This window comes from Centropristis striata, chromosome 5, assembly GCF_030273125.1.
Source record: "Centropristis striata isolate RG_2023a ecotype Rhode Island chromosome 5, C.striata_1.0, whole genome shotgun sequence".
NCBI lineage: Eukaryota > Metazoa > Chordata > Actinopteri > Perciformes > Serranidae > Centropristis > Centropristis striata.
The window spans coordinates 35,164,677-35,180,571 of record NC_081521.1 but is presented as its reverse complement, the minus strand read 5'-3'; the positions used below and the strand labels follow the sequence as shown (position 1 = coordinate 35,180,571).

The following is a 15,895-nucleotide window of genomic DNA, read 5'->3' as shown; positions in this document are numbered from 1 at the left end:
TGTCGCTGATAAGAAAGTCTCTGAACTCAAAACCACATTTTCACCACATTGGTAAACATTGCACTCCGAGATAGGTTAGTGGATGAGAAGTGCCCTGATTTTCTTTTCAGGGAATCACAGGCTCCTCCTCTTCCAAACTTTGTCACGGGTGTGGGAACTCCCTGCTGCATGTATCATGAGTAGGTGAGCAGAGAAGGCGTGGGCCTGCCGAGGAGCAGCAGAGAGAGAGGAGCAGAGAGAGGAGTGAGGACGCTGAGAGGAGCTGACGGAGCATTAATGAGATACTGGCCGGTTAGAGTTACAGGGATGCAGTTTTAGCCATATTCCACCACTGTTTTCAGGCTTCATCTGCGGACTCGAAAGCGCTAAAACTGGGACAGTTTTTCCAATTTAAAACAAACTTGGGTGGATTAATTTCTTTTTAAATATGGGCTTGGAACGATTTCGCGTAAAGACGCCGGGGATTGTTGCCCTTCTCGCCCGCTCTCTCCTTTGTATCAGCGGGCTGTTTCTCACTTTTTCTCCGCCTGTCTGCAAGGCGTTCAACTTGGACGTGGAGAACCCAGCTGTTTACAGCGGACCTAACGGGAGCTACTTCGGATATGCTGTTGACTTTTATTTGGCCGATTCTGCCAGGTGAGTCCTTAACACAGAAGTAATGCGCATTCATATTTATTTAATGTTAAGGGAAGACGAGTCTCCAGAACAGTCTGAAACATTTGTTTATAATTGAGTCTGGGCGCTTCACTATACCCACTTGTACACAAATATTTTGCGCGCAGCAGACAAACTTTCCATGGGACTGTATGTTTTTGCCAAACTTCAGAACATTTACAAGTCCCCTGGTAAACTTACAGAACAAGTTTCCAAAAAGAAACACGGGATTCATTTGTGGGATGTTGTTGTGGTTCTGGCCTCAAACCAGAGTTTTGTGTATATACCGTGATCTGTGGATACATGCTTTACGCACGGCGCACACACTCTCAGCGTGCACACAACTCACTTTAATTCAATATATTCAGGAAATTGCATTTGTGCTCTAAGTGACTTCTACATTAAAGCCCGGATAATGGAAATATAAAAGAGTGGCTATTTCATTATAAAAAAGAATGAGTCCAAACAAATAGCCAAACCTTTTGGAATCGCCCTCAAATCCTAATCTAATTGGCCTACAAAATGTCATTTAAATCTGACCTTTAAACCTGATCTTGCCTTTAAATGCCAGAGAAAGCCTGTTAGCTGCAAACTCTAGCAATCACATATTGCTGCTGATTGTGATGCTTCCTGGCTCAGTGGGGATGTGATCCCTGACACCCAGCATGCTGTGATTGTCTCACATTCTTCCTTAAGAGATTTGTTTTTGGCATTTTGTGGGACTTAAACTGATGCATACATGCCTGTGGTTGGGTCTAATACCCTGGTAGTATGAGGAGAAAATAATAGTGCGGGACATTCTGTCTGTCCGAGGAGCATGCAGTGTTTATATCAACCGGGATGCAGGAGAAAACAAGGCAGGGGTTGAATCAACTGCATTTGTGCTGCTACACATTCAGTACATTTTGGTGAGCATTGGAGCCAACGTATTAATCATTAACAAAAGGTTATGCAGCCGCAGTCAAGGTTTCCCTCAGACATAATCAGACTTCCTGGCTGAGTCTGTGTCTGCTGAGCACCAGCGGTGTCTCGGCCCTCTGTTCAACCAGCCAGCATGCTGGGATTTGAGAAAGGGCTTTGTGCCGAGTGGGCCGCCAGCAGCAGCTCTAGTTTCCCTGTTTCTCCTCCCCACTTCCCTGGACGGCAGACACTCAGACATGGGGAGAGTTCCCCCCTCTTCCCCTGGCCCTTGCTGTCTCTTTAAAAGCCTGCTGCTATTGGTCTTCATCTCTCTGCCTGGGAAGCAGGGGCTTCAGGAGAGTGCTATGATTTAGGACGTGAAGCTTGAATGCATGAACCCCTCTTCTCTCTCCAGCATCCCCCTCCTTACTTCCTCCTATGCTGATGTCATTCTGCAGGGTTTTTTAATCCATCCATCCCCCCACTGTCTAGCCTCTCTCCCCCATCATCTCTCCGCGACTCATTAAGTGTGAGACAGAGTAGACGTCATCTTACTGATGACTTAATCTGAACTTTTTCTACAGTTGAGATGCCATGCTTATGGAGGAGGAGATGAGACAATGGGTTTTATGTGCAGAACAGGAATAATGTTTAAGTGCAGCCTCCTACAACCCAGCGCCCTGTAATTTTCCTGTGGATGATATGTATTCAGAAGTCAAATGTCAAACAAAGCAAAGTACAAGAGAGCAGAATTAAGATCATGACTCATCGCTGTATCTGCCGCTTGTCATTCACAGTTTCTTAGAAGTGGACACATCAAAACATCAGTAGACTCTTGAAATTAGTTTCTGTTATCTCTTGTTTCTGCCATCATCATCATCGCCCACACTTTTGGAGACATGGGAAGTGGGAGAGTGGGGGAGTAGACTCCAGACCCAGGGTGAGGTCAGTTGAGGGTTGCGCAGGCAGTTTCTTCTTCTCAGGATGAGCTGCTTATAGCCCGGATCCACTTTAAAAACTTGTGTTTATCACTGGTTGGACTACAGCTGTACATTAGTGTAATAAAGAGTGATGGTAGATGTAGATGCAAAGACAAGGACGGAACATGTCATCCATAAATGCCCCTGACAGGCCTGCAAACACAAAGGCTTACTTTCTCCCAGTTTGACGCTCATCCTTGACAACAAGTTTATGTATGTGGGTCTGTCATGCCCTTCGGCCTGGCGTAATAAAATTAAGTTTGGACACTGGTGGACGGCCCACCATGGAAGAACGCCTGAGGATAGTGTCTGTGAACTGTGTGTGACAGCTCTTGTCAGATACACACAGGAAGGGCAGGAGGATATATGGTCCGCCCATTGTGTGTGTGTGTGTGTGTGTGTGTGTGTGTGTGTGTGTGTTATTTCATGGTGAGTGAAGATGGACGCCTCACATGTACATCAGTCCCACGCACACCATCCTCTTCATCTTCTGATGGCTCTCCTTAAACACTTAATAATCAAATACCAGTAACTGACTCCTCTTTGACATTCTCTGGTGCCAGGCAGGGATAAGGGAGTGGATCCTACTGGAGATAGAAGGAGTCAAAGGTCAGGGGCTGTAAATAATAACAGACTGCGCCTGGAGTGTATGAAAGGATGAGACAGCTTCTGGTGCCTGTTGAATGTTGGACGTTTGAGGAATATTATACATGTGACCCACATTACTTTGGACTTGTGAGTGAGATTATAGTGCCAATATATCACACAGGCATATAAATGAACAGTTAAAATTTGTTTCTGGGATTTTTAAAGCAAAAATGCACCAAAAAACGGTGGTTCAGGCTTCTCTAATGTTAATATAATGTGTTTTTCGTCATATTTTGTAATAGTTAGCATGATATTTTTTGTATTTTTTTGACAAACAGAAACAGGCACTTTAAAGAAATGTGGTGGATATAATTTATTACTAGTTTCTGGCATTTCAGACTAAATTATTTATTGATGAGTTAGTCAATCAATGTAAAATATAACCAACAATTGCTGCCGTACATAAGTGTTGTTGTGGCCATCTTAGACCATCTCCTGCTGTTAACACAGTCACATGCTGGAATTAGTTTTATTCACTAAAAGTTAATTATGTAGCATTTCTTCATTAAAATGTCCAAGACAGACTTGTATTTTGTTTAGTTGTGCACTTACATTGTCCTCAATGTTTCCAACATTTTTTTTAATCCAGAGAAATCTATCACTTTAAGGAAGAAAACACTGTTGCCTGTCAAAGTCGTCATATTCACTTTAGGCAAAAGTCTGCCAGAAGTTTAAATACATAGATTGTATACAGATTTAAATAGCATGTTTATGATCCAATTTTTTTAGATCTTGGTCATTTTTAACCGTATATTTAAACAAAGATGACCTCTTTGGAGGTCTTGTTTTGTCCAACCAAGAGTAGGTGTTATTTTGGTATCAATGTTGCTTGTCCAGTTATGCAGTGAATAAACACTCATATTTAAACTGGCTGTGGCCCTGAGCGCTATTAAAAAGCTATGTCTAATGATGGATGACCATCTGATGGAGATAGTAATATGTTCCAGTCCCTGCATGTGTCAGTGATGTGCATTAGCTCACGGATGGTTTGGCAATGACGACTATGTGCCGGGGTCATTGTGTCCATGTAGGTCACTCTCCTGAAGTTTACCCTCTCAAACAGGGTTAGAGTTGAACTAATATTGACTTTGGACTGGGGTCCCTTTATGGCCATTGAAGCTGCAATGCTTTCTCTCAGATATCTCTTCCCATATATGATCACTATATTTTCTATTGTTGTTTTGATTACTGTCCTTTTCTAGGGATCTATATATAAATCAAACCAGTAAGTGTTTGAGCTGCAGGAGTACCGTTGTATATTTGGGCTTTTTTTCATCCAGGTTCTCGTCGGTGCATGTAGACAATGGGGCCCTTTGTCTGACAGCAGAAATTGTTTACTGTTTTCCATTTGAGGAGTTTTCACTATGACTCTTTTTTATTTATTTATCCGCCTTCTGCTTATATTTTCAGTTGTCAAACTTTATATGCACCTTTGATAATCAGGCCAGTAGGTAAGGAGCATTATTGTATGTAAAGGTCAGTAAGGATATACTTAGCTTGGCTACACTGTAGTCTTTCAAACATAAAGTGCATGTCTAGCTTTTACTGGTCTGTTGGTGAAAGGGGGCTTTAAATAATGAGCCTGTGTGTGTTTCACTGGAAAAAGATGTCAGTGTGGAGGGTGACGATGTGTTTAAAGGGCCCGTGGACCCTGCTGTCACGTCTGCTGTATTGGTTTGGGAATGCCCAGAGGACGTCATGTCTACTTTGGAATGGAGTTAGCCATTGGTCAGGGTCGTCCTGACTCATACTTTGCTAGATTAAATCTCTGACTGCCAGCAGGCCTGGTTTGTTTTAACCCCAGGTCACCAAATGACTCACATGTATGGTAACTTGATAAAGGCTATCCTTTATATAGGAATAAGCAAATGACGCCATTTTTCGCATGTGCACTATAAAATTCCACTGGCTGAAATTCGAATTAGCATCTGATCTCATATTCGAGATGGAAATGAGACGTAACCTCTGGCCATTACTGTCTCTGGATGTGTGCATGTGTGGGTGCGGCTGGGCTGTGGGGGTGCATAGACAAAGTGTTTCAACAGCTGTTTCCGCCCCCCCAATCACCACGTTTAATACAACAGCCTCTCTATCCCGAGGTGAGAGGATTGGACCCCCTGACGTGGGCATTGTGGAGAGGTGTGAACTACCAGCAGTTAAACTCCCTGCAGGAGGATTTTAGGGTAGAAAGCAGAGGGAGGGATTGTATTTAGGGGTGAGGGGTGGGAAAACAGTTTGGTTTGAGTGAAATGCATATAAGCTCAATAACAAGTCATTCTGGTGGGATTTTTTTAAGTAGCAAGATGTTTTGCATTTCTCGCTTGCCACATGTAAAATGCTTTTTGCATGGTTGGTGATTCGGACACAGCAGCTGCTGGTTTTCACACATTAACTGTAAAAGCGCCCATAAGGACGCTATAATGCAGCAACAGTGTGATTGCTGCCTGCTGAAAGGTCGGAAGTAAAAACAACAATCTAAATCAGCCTGGTGTGGACTTGCTGATTTAGTTACCAGGCCAGTTAGCCAGCTGCAGAGGAGCATAAAATCTAAACTATAATGTTCGATTGACATTTTTTTCCTGTGTGACAATAAACAACATTGTTTGACTACATGGCCAACAGCACTTGTGATTTACTGGCCACCTGTTGCCCAACACAGATCCTTTCGAGGATACAGAGGGAATGGTTTTGTGGTGATAGTGGGATCAGATCCTGAACAGACTGGACTGTTTATCTGATCAGCACTGGTCGTTGTGGGTTCAGACATCAATGGTTCCTTTTCAAGTTCATCCTGGGGTATGGAAATGTCTACAGGCTGTCATGAGAGACATGCCTTGCTCCAGGCCTGTAAAGCAACATACAGATCCTTTATCTGGTTCTTATAGCACCATCTGACTATTAACAAAGAAATGTAGCTTCAGCACAGCACAGTAGACTCTCTGTAGTCAGCACACGCCATCCCAGCAGGCACTGCTACTCTCATCATCTTCAGGCTCCTGGACAGCAGCACAGAGAACACGTGTGCATGTGGTGTGTGTGTGTGTGTGTGTGTGTGTGTGTGTGTGTGAGTAGACGATCGTCCATATGGCAGCCGTAAGGATTCAAACAGCTTCTGTCTGGCCTTGTTTCTGAAAGGACGTGAGACTATTCGAATGGCTCCATGTGGTCTAGAATAAGTCATCACACACCACTTTTACCTCTTGTTTCTGTCATTCAGCTGATCTCACTCTAAGTGCCCACGCATGCTCCAAAAAGTCAATATTGCTGCAGGATGACATCATACAATTATTAATTAATTTGTTCATCTTGTAAACTGACTGTCTCCTCTCATTGATCCATGTGTCATTTCATTATGTTGGTGAAGTGATTCTCCAAAGATGTTTGTTGTGTTTTGGCATGCTCCATTTATCCACTGTGGGAGCGAGAGCAGTGAAGGTCAAGAGCTGCCTCTGGCTCGGATCGGGTCACTGCATCAGAGTTTCTTTACTGATATGGAACCACTCCAGTGTTTAAGCATGTGTTGATAGCTCTGTGTAAACTCCATGGGTCACTGTACATGATTTACTTAGGTGTTGCTGAGGTTTGAAGGCCACAACTTTTCTTTTTTTCCCCTCCAGTCGCTCTCTTTGTGTCTGTGCCACAGCGATTATTGAGCCGTGTTTATGACTGCAGGTGGTGGCTGGCCTAAGAAATGGGATTTCTAGCTTAAAGCGGTTATAATAGTGTTCAAGTGACATCAGCTTTGCAGCTGGCTGGAAGACAATTAAATGTGGAATGGGGGGGAATAATGTTTGGACTAAAGGGGCGGAGGGGTAACAGAGGAATTTGCCCTCTGACAACCTCCTTCAGTAACCTCATCATAAACTGTATTAGCCATGGCTACGCACGATAGTGTCACATCAGCAAGTTCCAGCACTCTGCATCACCCCTAATTTCTCAACCCCACATAAAATAGTGGTTACAATCTGGCAATTGTGGTGTGGTGAGAGATTTTTTTGTAGAATGTCTTCTGATTGCTTGAGCTTCAAATGAGACAAACCCAGTCCTCGGTCACAGAGAAGCTGTTGTTTACGCATTCCTCACTTGCAACCCATATCACTTACAGTAGTTTAATTAATGCTTAATTGTCAGATAAGGGGTGGAGGTCATTAGTGGCTGCTGTATGGCAGCTGGTGGGGTTGACGTTACCAGACGTGGTGAAGCAGCGAGTGCTTTTTATCCTCCTGCTCCCCCACTAGGACATTGCACAAGTGGCTCCCTTATGAAATGGGTTTGCTTTTTGTCCATAGCAACATGAAACCGACAAATGAGCAAGCAATTCTCCAGTAGCCAAAACAATTCAGTGAACATCACTAAAGATTGGTCATGGCTTTTCAGATGCATCCTGAGCTTTGCCGGCTGTGATCCCCATCAAACCTGTGATGGTATCTGCTTTTAAACCGCCTCTGAACCGTCTACCTGAGTAGTCTGCCCCTTTACATTACATATATTTGCATACCCACAAAGGAATTTGTAACTCAGCACTCAGCCGACTGCAGTTACAGCTTCATTAAATGCTAATGATACTAAAGCTCTACCTTTGAACAGATAAGGTGAAGGGTGGAGAAATGCGAGTTCAGTACTCGACTGATCCTCGCCAGATAAAGACCCATTAAATGCTAATTCGTCCTCATTTACAGTACTTTCAGATCGCTATCAATCTGTGTTTGTGTGTTATTGTGTTTGTGTGTGTCTGGACATCTGTGCAAGGTAGTGAAAAATCGCTTCAACTGCCAACTTGCTGATTAAAGCATGATCTGCTTGTTATGTTATTTCCTGTATTTTTTCCCCTTTGAACAGCTGCCACAGCCAACTATGGCTGGACTCTGTTCAGATCTGATTCAACAAAAGATGCTGCAGCTTCCAATTCCTTGGCCTCATTTTACTGTATGTCTGCATGTTACCACAGTGGTGTCGCTCATAACGAACATGGTTACAGTCAGAGTAGGTGTCACGATTTTGGTTAAAATAATGCTTGTCAGGGTGTAAAACCATTGATGTGTGGATCTTTGTGAATCAAAACTCCATAGTCATGAAAAAAAGTATAAATTGAACCAGTTTTGGAGGATCTTGACACCCAATGTTTATCACTGTCAGTTATTGGCTGGTAATGTGAAATAACAAGTGCTCGTTGGAGAGGAGGGATAATGTCTTAAAGTTTTGAGATTTAACACAACAAATCTTATAAATAGTGAGTCTATAAAAAGCCTTTGTTTTTGTATTGAGCATAGTTTAACATTTTACAGATAATGTCAAAGCATTTAATTTGAATTCTTAGGCAAAATGCTCCTCTACAGTATGTTTGTAAAGGTTATTGATGTATTTTACTAGAAAATATGAAGAGTCAGCACTGTTCTTTGTTTTTGTTAGCAATAGTCGGTTACATTTGGTTAGACCTGAATGGTGGAATATTAAATCATTCATCTTTACTCACTAAACATTAGCATTTCTTCTACTTAGGTGTTCATTAACTGTAGATTCTGAACTTTTTTTACAATACAAAAAATGTGAAATTATCAGTATCAGTTGTGAAAAGCAGGTAGTTACGTTAAAAAGATCAATATTGTGCATCTCTAATTCGGCACCATCAGTTAATTTAGTTCTTCTGTCTGCTGTGAAACTGTTACAGCCACTTTGTTCATGAGGTAATCATTATTAAAATAATTCTTTAAGAATTTTTTTCCCCAAACATTTTTGGTGCTTGCAGGCAACGAGTGCAGGTTTATAGCTTGAACTGTACTTGTTCAGAACAGATTGAAAGCTAGTATTAAACATTAACTGACTATATATCTGCATGTAAAGGTTTGAGTCAGTGAGAGGGAGATCCTCAGCTGTCTCCCTGGGAGGATCCAGGAAGCCTCTCTGTGATTTAGATTATTGTACAGGTGGAGCTCCGCTGCTCTACTGGGATATTCCTGCGTTTGCATTTGCGGGCAGAAATTGTTTCTTGCTTTCCAAGTCAGATGGGATTGTTTCCCTCCCTCTTTTCCAACACAAACCAGGAGTTTCTGCTCCACATTTGAAATTGGCACTGCACTGTACCTCTTCTGAGGTATTAAGACCACAGTATCAGTGCAATATTAAACTTATAACTCCTGCTCTGTGACCTTCCCTTTGTTCTCTCACAGTCATTTGTTTTCAAAACCATGGATGATGAAATGATTTAAAAGCTTTGTACTGACCACCAACACACTCTGGCCCACTTCCTTTGAATTTTTTTCCATTAACCATCCTATAACTTCTGTCATCTGAGGTAATAGAAAGGTTCAGTGGGATTAATTATGGATTACAAGGTCTTGAATTATGGCGCAGTTTAACTGCCGGTTGACTCATGCTGTCTTCCTCTGGACCCTGCTGAGCAGATACCCTTGGGGGCAGGATGCTAAGTTTAACCAAAATGTAAACTTTCATGCGCTATTGGAAGATCTAGGGCAGGAAAGGGTGTGCTTTTCCTGTTTTCAAGCCCCCGAGACACCGTCTGGTCTCAGTGGTCCCTTGCCTCCTCTACCCACATTAATGCCAGCATCTGTCTGTGATGCTTGTCGGGTCAAGTGGGTCCACAGTGAGGTAATGGCTAAGACATCCACTTAAGACACATTATCTACTGGGGGATATTTTTTTCCGACTTTACCATCCACAAATCTTTGCTTTCTCCATTAATGCATCATCCTTCACTTTTCTTCTTCTCTTTCATCTCTGAAGGCTCACCTGTAACCTCGCTGACCCTTTCTATGTCAGTTGAAGTGGTCGGCCGCACTTCCTGTCGCTGTACAGTGTAGCTCCAAGGACATGGATGTTTAGTGCCACAGCTGAAGAAACAAGAGTGTAACTCCACTTAGCCTGTCTGCTTTTTTGTTTTCCTTTTGAATCTGCCTCACAGGGATGCACGTGTGACCGTGTGAGTGTTTCACTGCACATGTGGAGCGAATGTGTCTGTGAGCATCACATATGCACATGTCATAGCAGCAGTTCCCCCCCTGGTTGTATGAGATTATGTAAAACGGTGCTGCAACCTGTTAAAATGTTTTGCTTGTGAGTCAGAATACAGCTCGCTAAGCGGTAAAATGTGCGTACTGCAACATGTTCAAAGCTGTCAAGTGGGAGGTCTGAGAGGAATGCGATTCTTAATTAAGGCCAGGCTAAGAGGTACAAACCTTTGCAATGGTTTGGGAAAGAAATCCAGGTTTATATGGATCCTGTGGTTTAAACTTGCAACATTAGATTAACAGCCAGTTGCCTCTCTTTTTGTCTCTTGTTTGCAGTGTCAGTGTGGTGATAGGAGCTCCAAAGGCCAGCACAAAGCAGGTTAACGTTACAGAGGGAGGAGCTGTCTTCTACTGTCCATGGAGCCTCAGCCAATCAGATTGTCACACCATCGAGTTTGATCCTGAAGGTAAGCGTTATGAGGATCTGACATCTGTACTGTCACCTCTGCTGCCAAAGTAATTTTTACTCTGTTCTCTGAGTGTTTGGTTGGAGGACAAATCTCCAACGAATGCTCTAACTTTATGATTTTTTAATTATGCAGAAGTTGCATGTGACTACACAGTGTTTGGAAAGGTTGGGAAATGGGGCCCTGTGTTTGAACTCTCTGCAGGGTTTGTACAGAGTCTTTGGAAAATGTTTTTATTTTAGGCATTATGTTTTCTAGGTTAGAAAAATGCTTGAAATTTGCTTGATTTTCAACATAAAACATCTACACAATCATTTATGCCTTAACCTTATCAGATTTTAAAAGAAATGATGAGTCATATTTGTTTCTTGCGTTTCACACCAGCTAGTTGATAGCTAGATAAATCTGTTGATCAGAATTCTGGAAATTAGCAAGCATTAGGTTATCATGATGAAAACATACACATTTATTATTAGCAGATAGTAAGATAAACAAGTGTCAATGTATATTGATAGTTGTTGATATACAGTACAGGCCAAAAGTTTGGACACATCTTCTCATTCAATGCGTTTCCTTTATTTTCATGGCTATTTACATTGTAGATTCTCACTGAAGGCATCAAAGCTATGAATGAACACATATGGAATTATGTTCTTAACAAAAAAGTGTGAAATAACTGAAAACATGTCTTGTATTTTAGATTCCTCAAAGTAACCACCCTTTGCTTTTTTTGATAACGCTGCAAACCCTGGGTGTTCTCTCAATGAGCTTCATGAGAAAGTCACCTGAAATGGTTTTTCACTTCACAGGTGTGCCTTGTCAGGGTTAATTAGTGGAATTTTTTCCCTTATTAATGGGGTTGGGACCATCAGTTGTGTTGTGCAGAAGTCAGGTTGATACACAGCTGACAGCCCTATTGGACAACTGTTAGAATTCATATTATGGCAAGAACCAATCAGCTAAGTAAAGAGAAACAAGTGGCCATCATTCATTCTTAAAGAAATGAAGGTCAGTCAGTCCGGAAAATTGCGAAAAACGCAAACGCAAAAAACATCAAGCGCTACAACGAAACTGGCTCACATGAGTCCCGCCCCAGGAAAGGAAGCTGCTGAAGATAAGTTCATCTGAGTCACCAGCCTCAGTAATCACAAATTAACAGCAGCTCAGATTAGAGACCAGATGAATGCCACACTGAGTTCTAGCAGCAGACACATCTCTAGAACAACTGTTAAGAGGAGACTGCATCAATCAGGCCTTCATGGTCAAGTTGCTAGGAAACCACGGCTAAGGAGAGGCAACAAGCAGAGAAGATTTGTTTGGGCCAAGAAACACAAGGAATGGACATTAGACCAGTGGAAATCTGTGCTTTGGTCTGATGAGTCCAAATTTGAAATCTTTGGTTCCAACCGGCAAAAGGGCCAACAGTGCTAAGCATCTCTGGGAACTCCTTCAAGACTGTTGGAAAACCATTTCAGGTGACTACCTCTTGAAGCTCATCAAGAGAATGCCAAGAGTGTGCAAAGTAGTAATCAGAGCAAAGGGTGGCTACTTTGAATAAACTAGAATATAAGACATGTTTTCAGTTATTTCACACTTTTTTGTTAAGTACATAATTCCACATGTGTTCATTCATAGTTTTGATTAATCTACAATGTAAATAGTCATGAAAATAAAGGAAATGCTTCGAATGAGAAGGTGTGTCCAAACCTTTGGCCTGTACTGTAGGTGTGATGATAAAGGCTTCAATAGCACAAATCTTTGGTTTTGGTTCCTTTAATGTTCTTGAAGGTTAACTCTTAAAAGCTTTATGAACCCTGTATCTTAAAATAGCTTAGGTTTGCTGCTTCTCTTTATACTTTGAAGCCATCAGAGCATTTCCTCTCTGCTTCTGTTGTCAGCAGCAGGTCAGGATCAGGCGTCAGCGTTCCACTCCACTGAACTGTTGGCTATGCTGGGTCTTGGACGCAGGATGCGCCTTTTTTCCTCTTTGTGTCCTATCTCTGGGGATGAAAAGGATAATGGGGTGTTGAAGAGGATTTTGAAGGATTCCCTTCCCTTCCTTTAGGCCGTGTTTGTGTTGCCTTGCCGTAGGAGCTATAGGGAGATAGGCAACCAATAACAAATAAGTCACACAAAGAAATGTCCTGTTTATATGACAGGTGAAGCAGGCTCCACCATTCCTGACAAATAGGCTCCAGTTGAGTCAGATTTGGGTAAAGTGGTTTGGGAAAACACAAGGAAGTCCAGGAAGTTGTCTAATGAATGGATTCATGTTTCAGTGTGTTGTCTGAGTAGTTTTACACAATGGAGCCATGGCGAGGTGAGGAAAGGAACAATCAATGTAAAAAGATTGCTAGCTTTTAGCTGAAATGCCCTGAAAACACACGCAAACAGTTTGAATCACACATATAGAGGGACAGCTACCGCAGTGTTTTTGGCTTCTTTCCTGTGAAATCAAAGCTTAGCATTACGGGCCAACTTAAATTTACTGTCCGAAATGCACAATGGGGAGAAATATTCCACTGAGTGTTTCACAAGCCTGCTTTAACAACATTCTTTTATTGGACACCGCTGCTTAGTACCCTTTGCTCCACTATTTTTGCACTGTTTTTCTTGCAACGTGAAATGTGTTGCACATCCACGGGCGCTGGCTGGAAGCCACAGCAAGTGATGTCATGTGCAAGCAGCGAGGCCTCACAGTGAAGGTTAGTCCCCTGGGCTGTCAGAGAGTGTCCTTCATATTTTTTTTTAAGGGCCTTTGAAGGAGTTGATCAGAGTGCCAGAGCCAGAGGTTCCAACATCTGGATCAGGGCAGAATCAGCGGCGGAACACTCGATACATGGACATCTGCATGCAAATGTGACAGAGCCAAACAGCTGTTACATGGATGACATTTATCGCTGCGATTCATTTATTGTAGCTGTGACTGTTTTTCTTTGCCAATTTTGATAGTAAAGACTAGAGCAATAAAAAAGACAGCCTGATTTTTTTCTCCTCTATGAGTAAATGAGTGCTATCTTCCACTAGAATATTAGTACTAAGACTACATGATCACATACATGTTAGTTTTACAGTGCAGAACTTTTGTCAACACTCGTGCCAACCCCCAAAGCAAACTTTTGGAAATGCTGCTGACCTGGTTTTAGTTCCGAAACTCACTTACTGGATGGGCGAACGCAGACTTTTGAAACTTGTGACTAAGACACCGGCATTATTAGTCAAAACATTATAGCAAGGCCTACATAACTTTTGCGATTGCACCCTTATTTTGTTGGGTACACCTTTGTCATTGCAATGACTTCCTCCAGTGATAGATAATATTCTGGTATCACTTCATGTCTGGGTGTTTGCATTGCAAGGACTCACGATCTATGTGTTCCAGCGCCTTTACCGCCTTACACTCATGTGATGCATTTGGTAACAGTTCCACCTCATCAGCAAAGACCACAGCAAAGCAGAGAAACCTCTGCTCTTGATTTTTTTCACTGTAATATTTTCTCTATTTTTAAATGCAGTAATTCATGACAATCTGCTTTCTGTTTTAACCAGCACGTGCACACCCAGTGTATATGTGTTATAAAGAGTGTTGAGGACCGAGATTATTTTTGATACGCTGCTGAAGCATTTGTGTGGACGGTCCCGGGTATATTCCAACACACAGTGGTGTCATAGGTCTCCCTGTCTCTTGGTGTGTTTGAGCTCTGACCCACAGGCCGCAGACCCTCTTAATTAGCCTAACTAATTGGGTCAAAGTGGCCAGAGGCTTCCTCCCATCCACTTCCTCCTCCATTGAGATAAGAGCCTGTCTATGGATCTGAGAGGAGGAAAGGGGAGCGAGGGGAGCGAGGGCAGTGGGCGGGTGTGAGAAGGGCACATACAGGATGGGAGGGAGGGAGGGAGGGAGGGAGAGGGAGAAGGCCAGAGGGGAAGGAGGAAAGAGGGAGAAACCAGAGCCCTGTTCCTCCGCTCTGTCCCCCTCTGTTCCCCTGCTGTCGGTACTCCCACAGGAGCAGCTGATGTGATGAGTGAATCTGGCCATTTGTCTTCGACCCCACTGACACACACAAAAATACACACACACACTCACAGTTAGAGGACCACTAATGGCAGTCTCACACACGGTTCAAAGGCGAGATCGAGTCTATGGACTCACTCCAGACCCCCACACTCCTCTGCTGGTCCCGGGAGACACCGGGCCGGGCACCATGTCACATCAGCACGCCGCTCTAACCGGCCTCCCAGGGGGGCTTCGGTCACATGACATGTTGTTGTGACCAGTCTGTGGGTTTCGCTTTATCTCTCTGCTGGATCTCCTCTATTTTCATTGAAAGCATTCCATGTGACTCCAGCTGGCTGCCTTCAGCCACCTCACAGACAACAAACAGAACTTTTCATCGGCCATGATTGTGACACAGAACTAATGCTATAACTAATGCTGCCATGTGAGAACTTTACCGTTACATTGATGTGCTTCCTCTTTTTCTACATGGCCAGACGACTGATTACAGTTATCGAGTATGATTTACGGGAGAACTTTCCGCTTCTGCTTCTGGTTGCCTTCGTAACATGACTCAAACCAACACAGTCACTGTGCAGCTCTTACCTTCCCCTGGTGGCTTTGCATTGACCTTATCCAAACAAAGCCCTCTGAGTTATGAAAATATCAAGAAGGTGTATGCTTGAAAAAAAAGTACCACGCTGATTTATTGAAGTAACAAGCTTATAAAGACCTGTTTGAAGTGCTGGTCATGTTATTAACTGTAAGGCTAAAGCTCTTATTTTCACACAAAGACTTCTAGCCACTTGGGGGAAGGGCTCGCTGCTGTAGGCCCATGATGTTAGCAGGAAACTCCAGTGTTAGAGATTAAGCAGAAACAGTTGGGTTATTAAAAAACTATAATCTCTGCTTACTGTCTTGGTTGAAAAGGGGAGCACTCTCCTGAAAGCAGAGGAGAGAAAGGGCTGTATATACATGGAGACTAGGGCGAGATAGTGTAAGAAAAATGAATAGAAAGACGGAGATAATATTGAAAATGAAAACAGAGAAAAGGGGAAGAGAAGTGTGTGCTCAAACAGAGATGACTGAGAGGTTGCTATAAGGAAGCCGGGCCAGAGTGTGTATGTTTTCCTTGGACCCCGGCCCCTTCGCTGTTTCCACAAGGACACGCAGCAGCTTCAGGCTGCCTAGTTGGCTGGGAGGAAAAACGAGGGGCGGACAGGCATAGAGAGAGGCCTGAAGCACAGCCTGCTTTCTTCACATCCACATAGGTCATGATCTCTT

At 43.0% G+C, this 15,895-nt stretch overlaps 1 protein-coding gene across 1 annotated transcript in view; it reads left to right on the top strand.

Moving 5' to 3' along the window:
* Nucleotides 1–251: 251 nt before the first annotated feature.
* itga5 (integrin, alpha 5 (fibronectin receptor, alpha polypeptide)) overlaps nt 252–15,895 on the top strand; it is a 41,022-nt gene continuing 25,378 nt past the window's right edge. The window contains exons 1-2 of the mRNA XM_059332922.1: nt 252–636; nt 10,484–10,614. Coding sequence (XP_059188905.1) covers nt 428–636; nt 10,484–10,614 — 340 coding nt within the window. The 5' untranslated portion in view covers nt 252–427. The remainder of the gene's footprint in view (nt 637–10,483; nt 10,615–15,895) is intronic.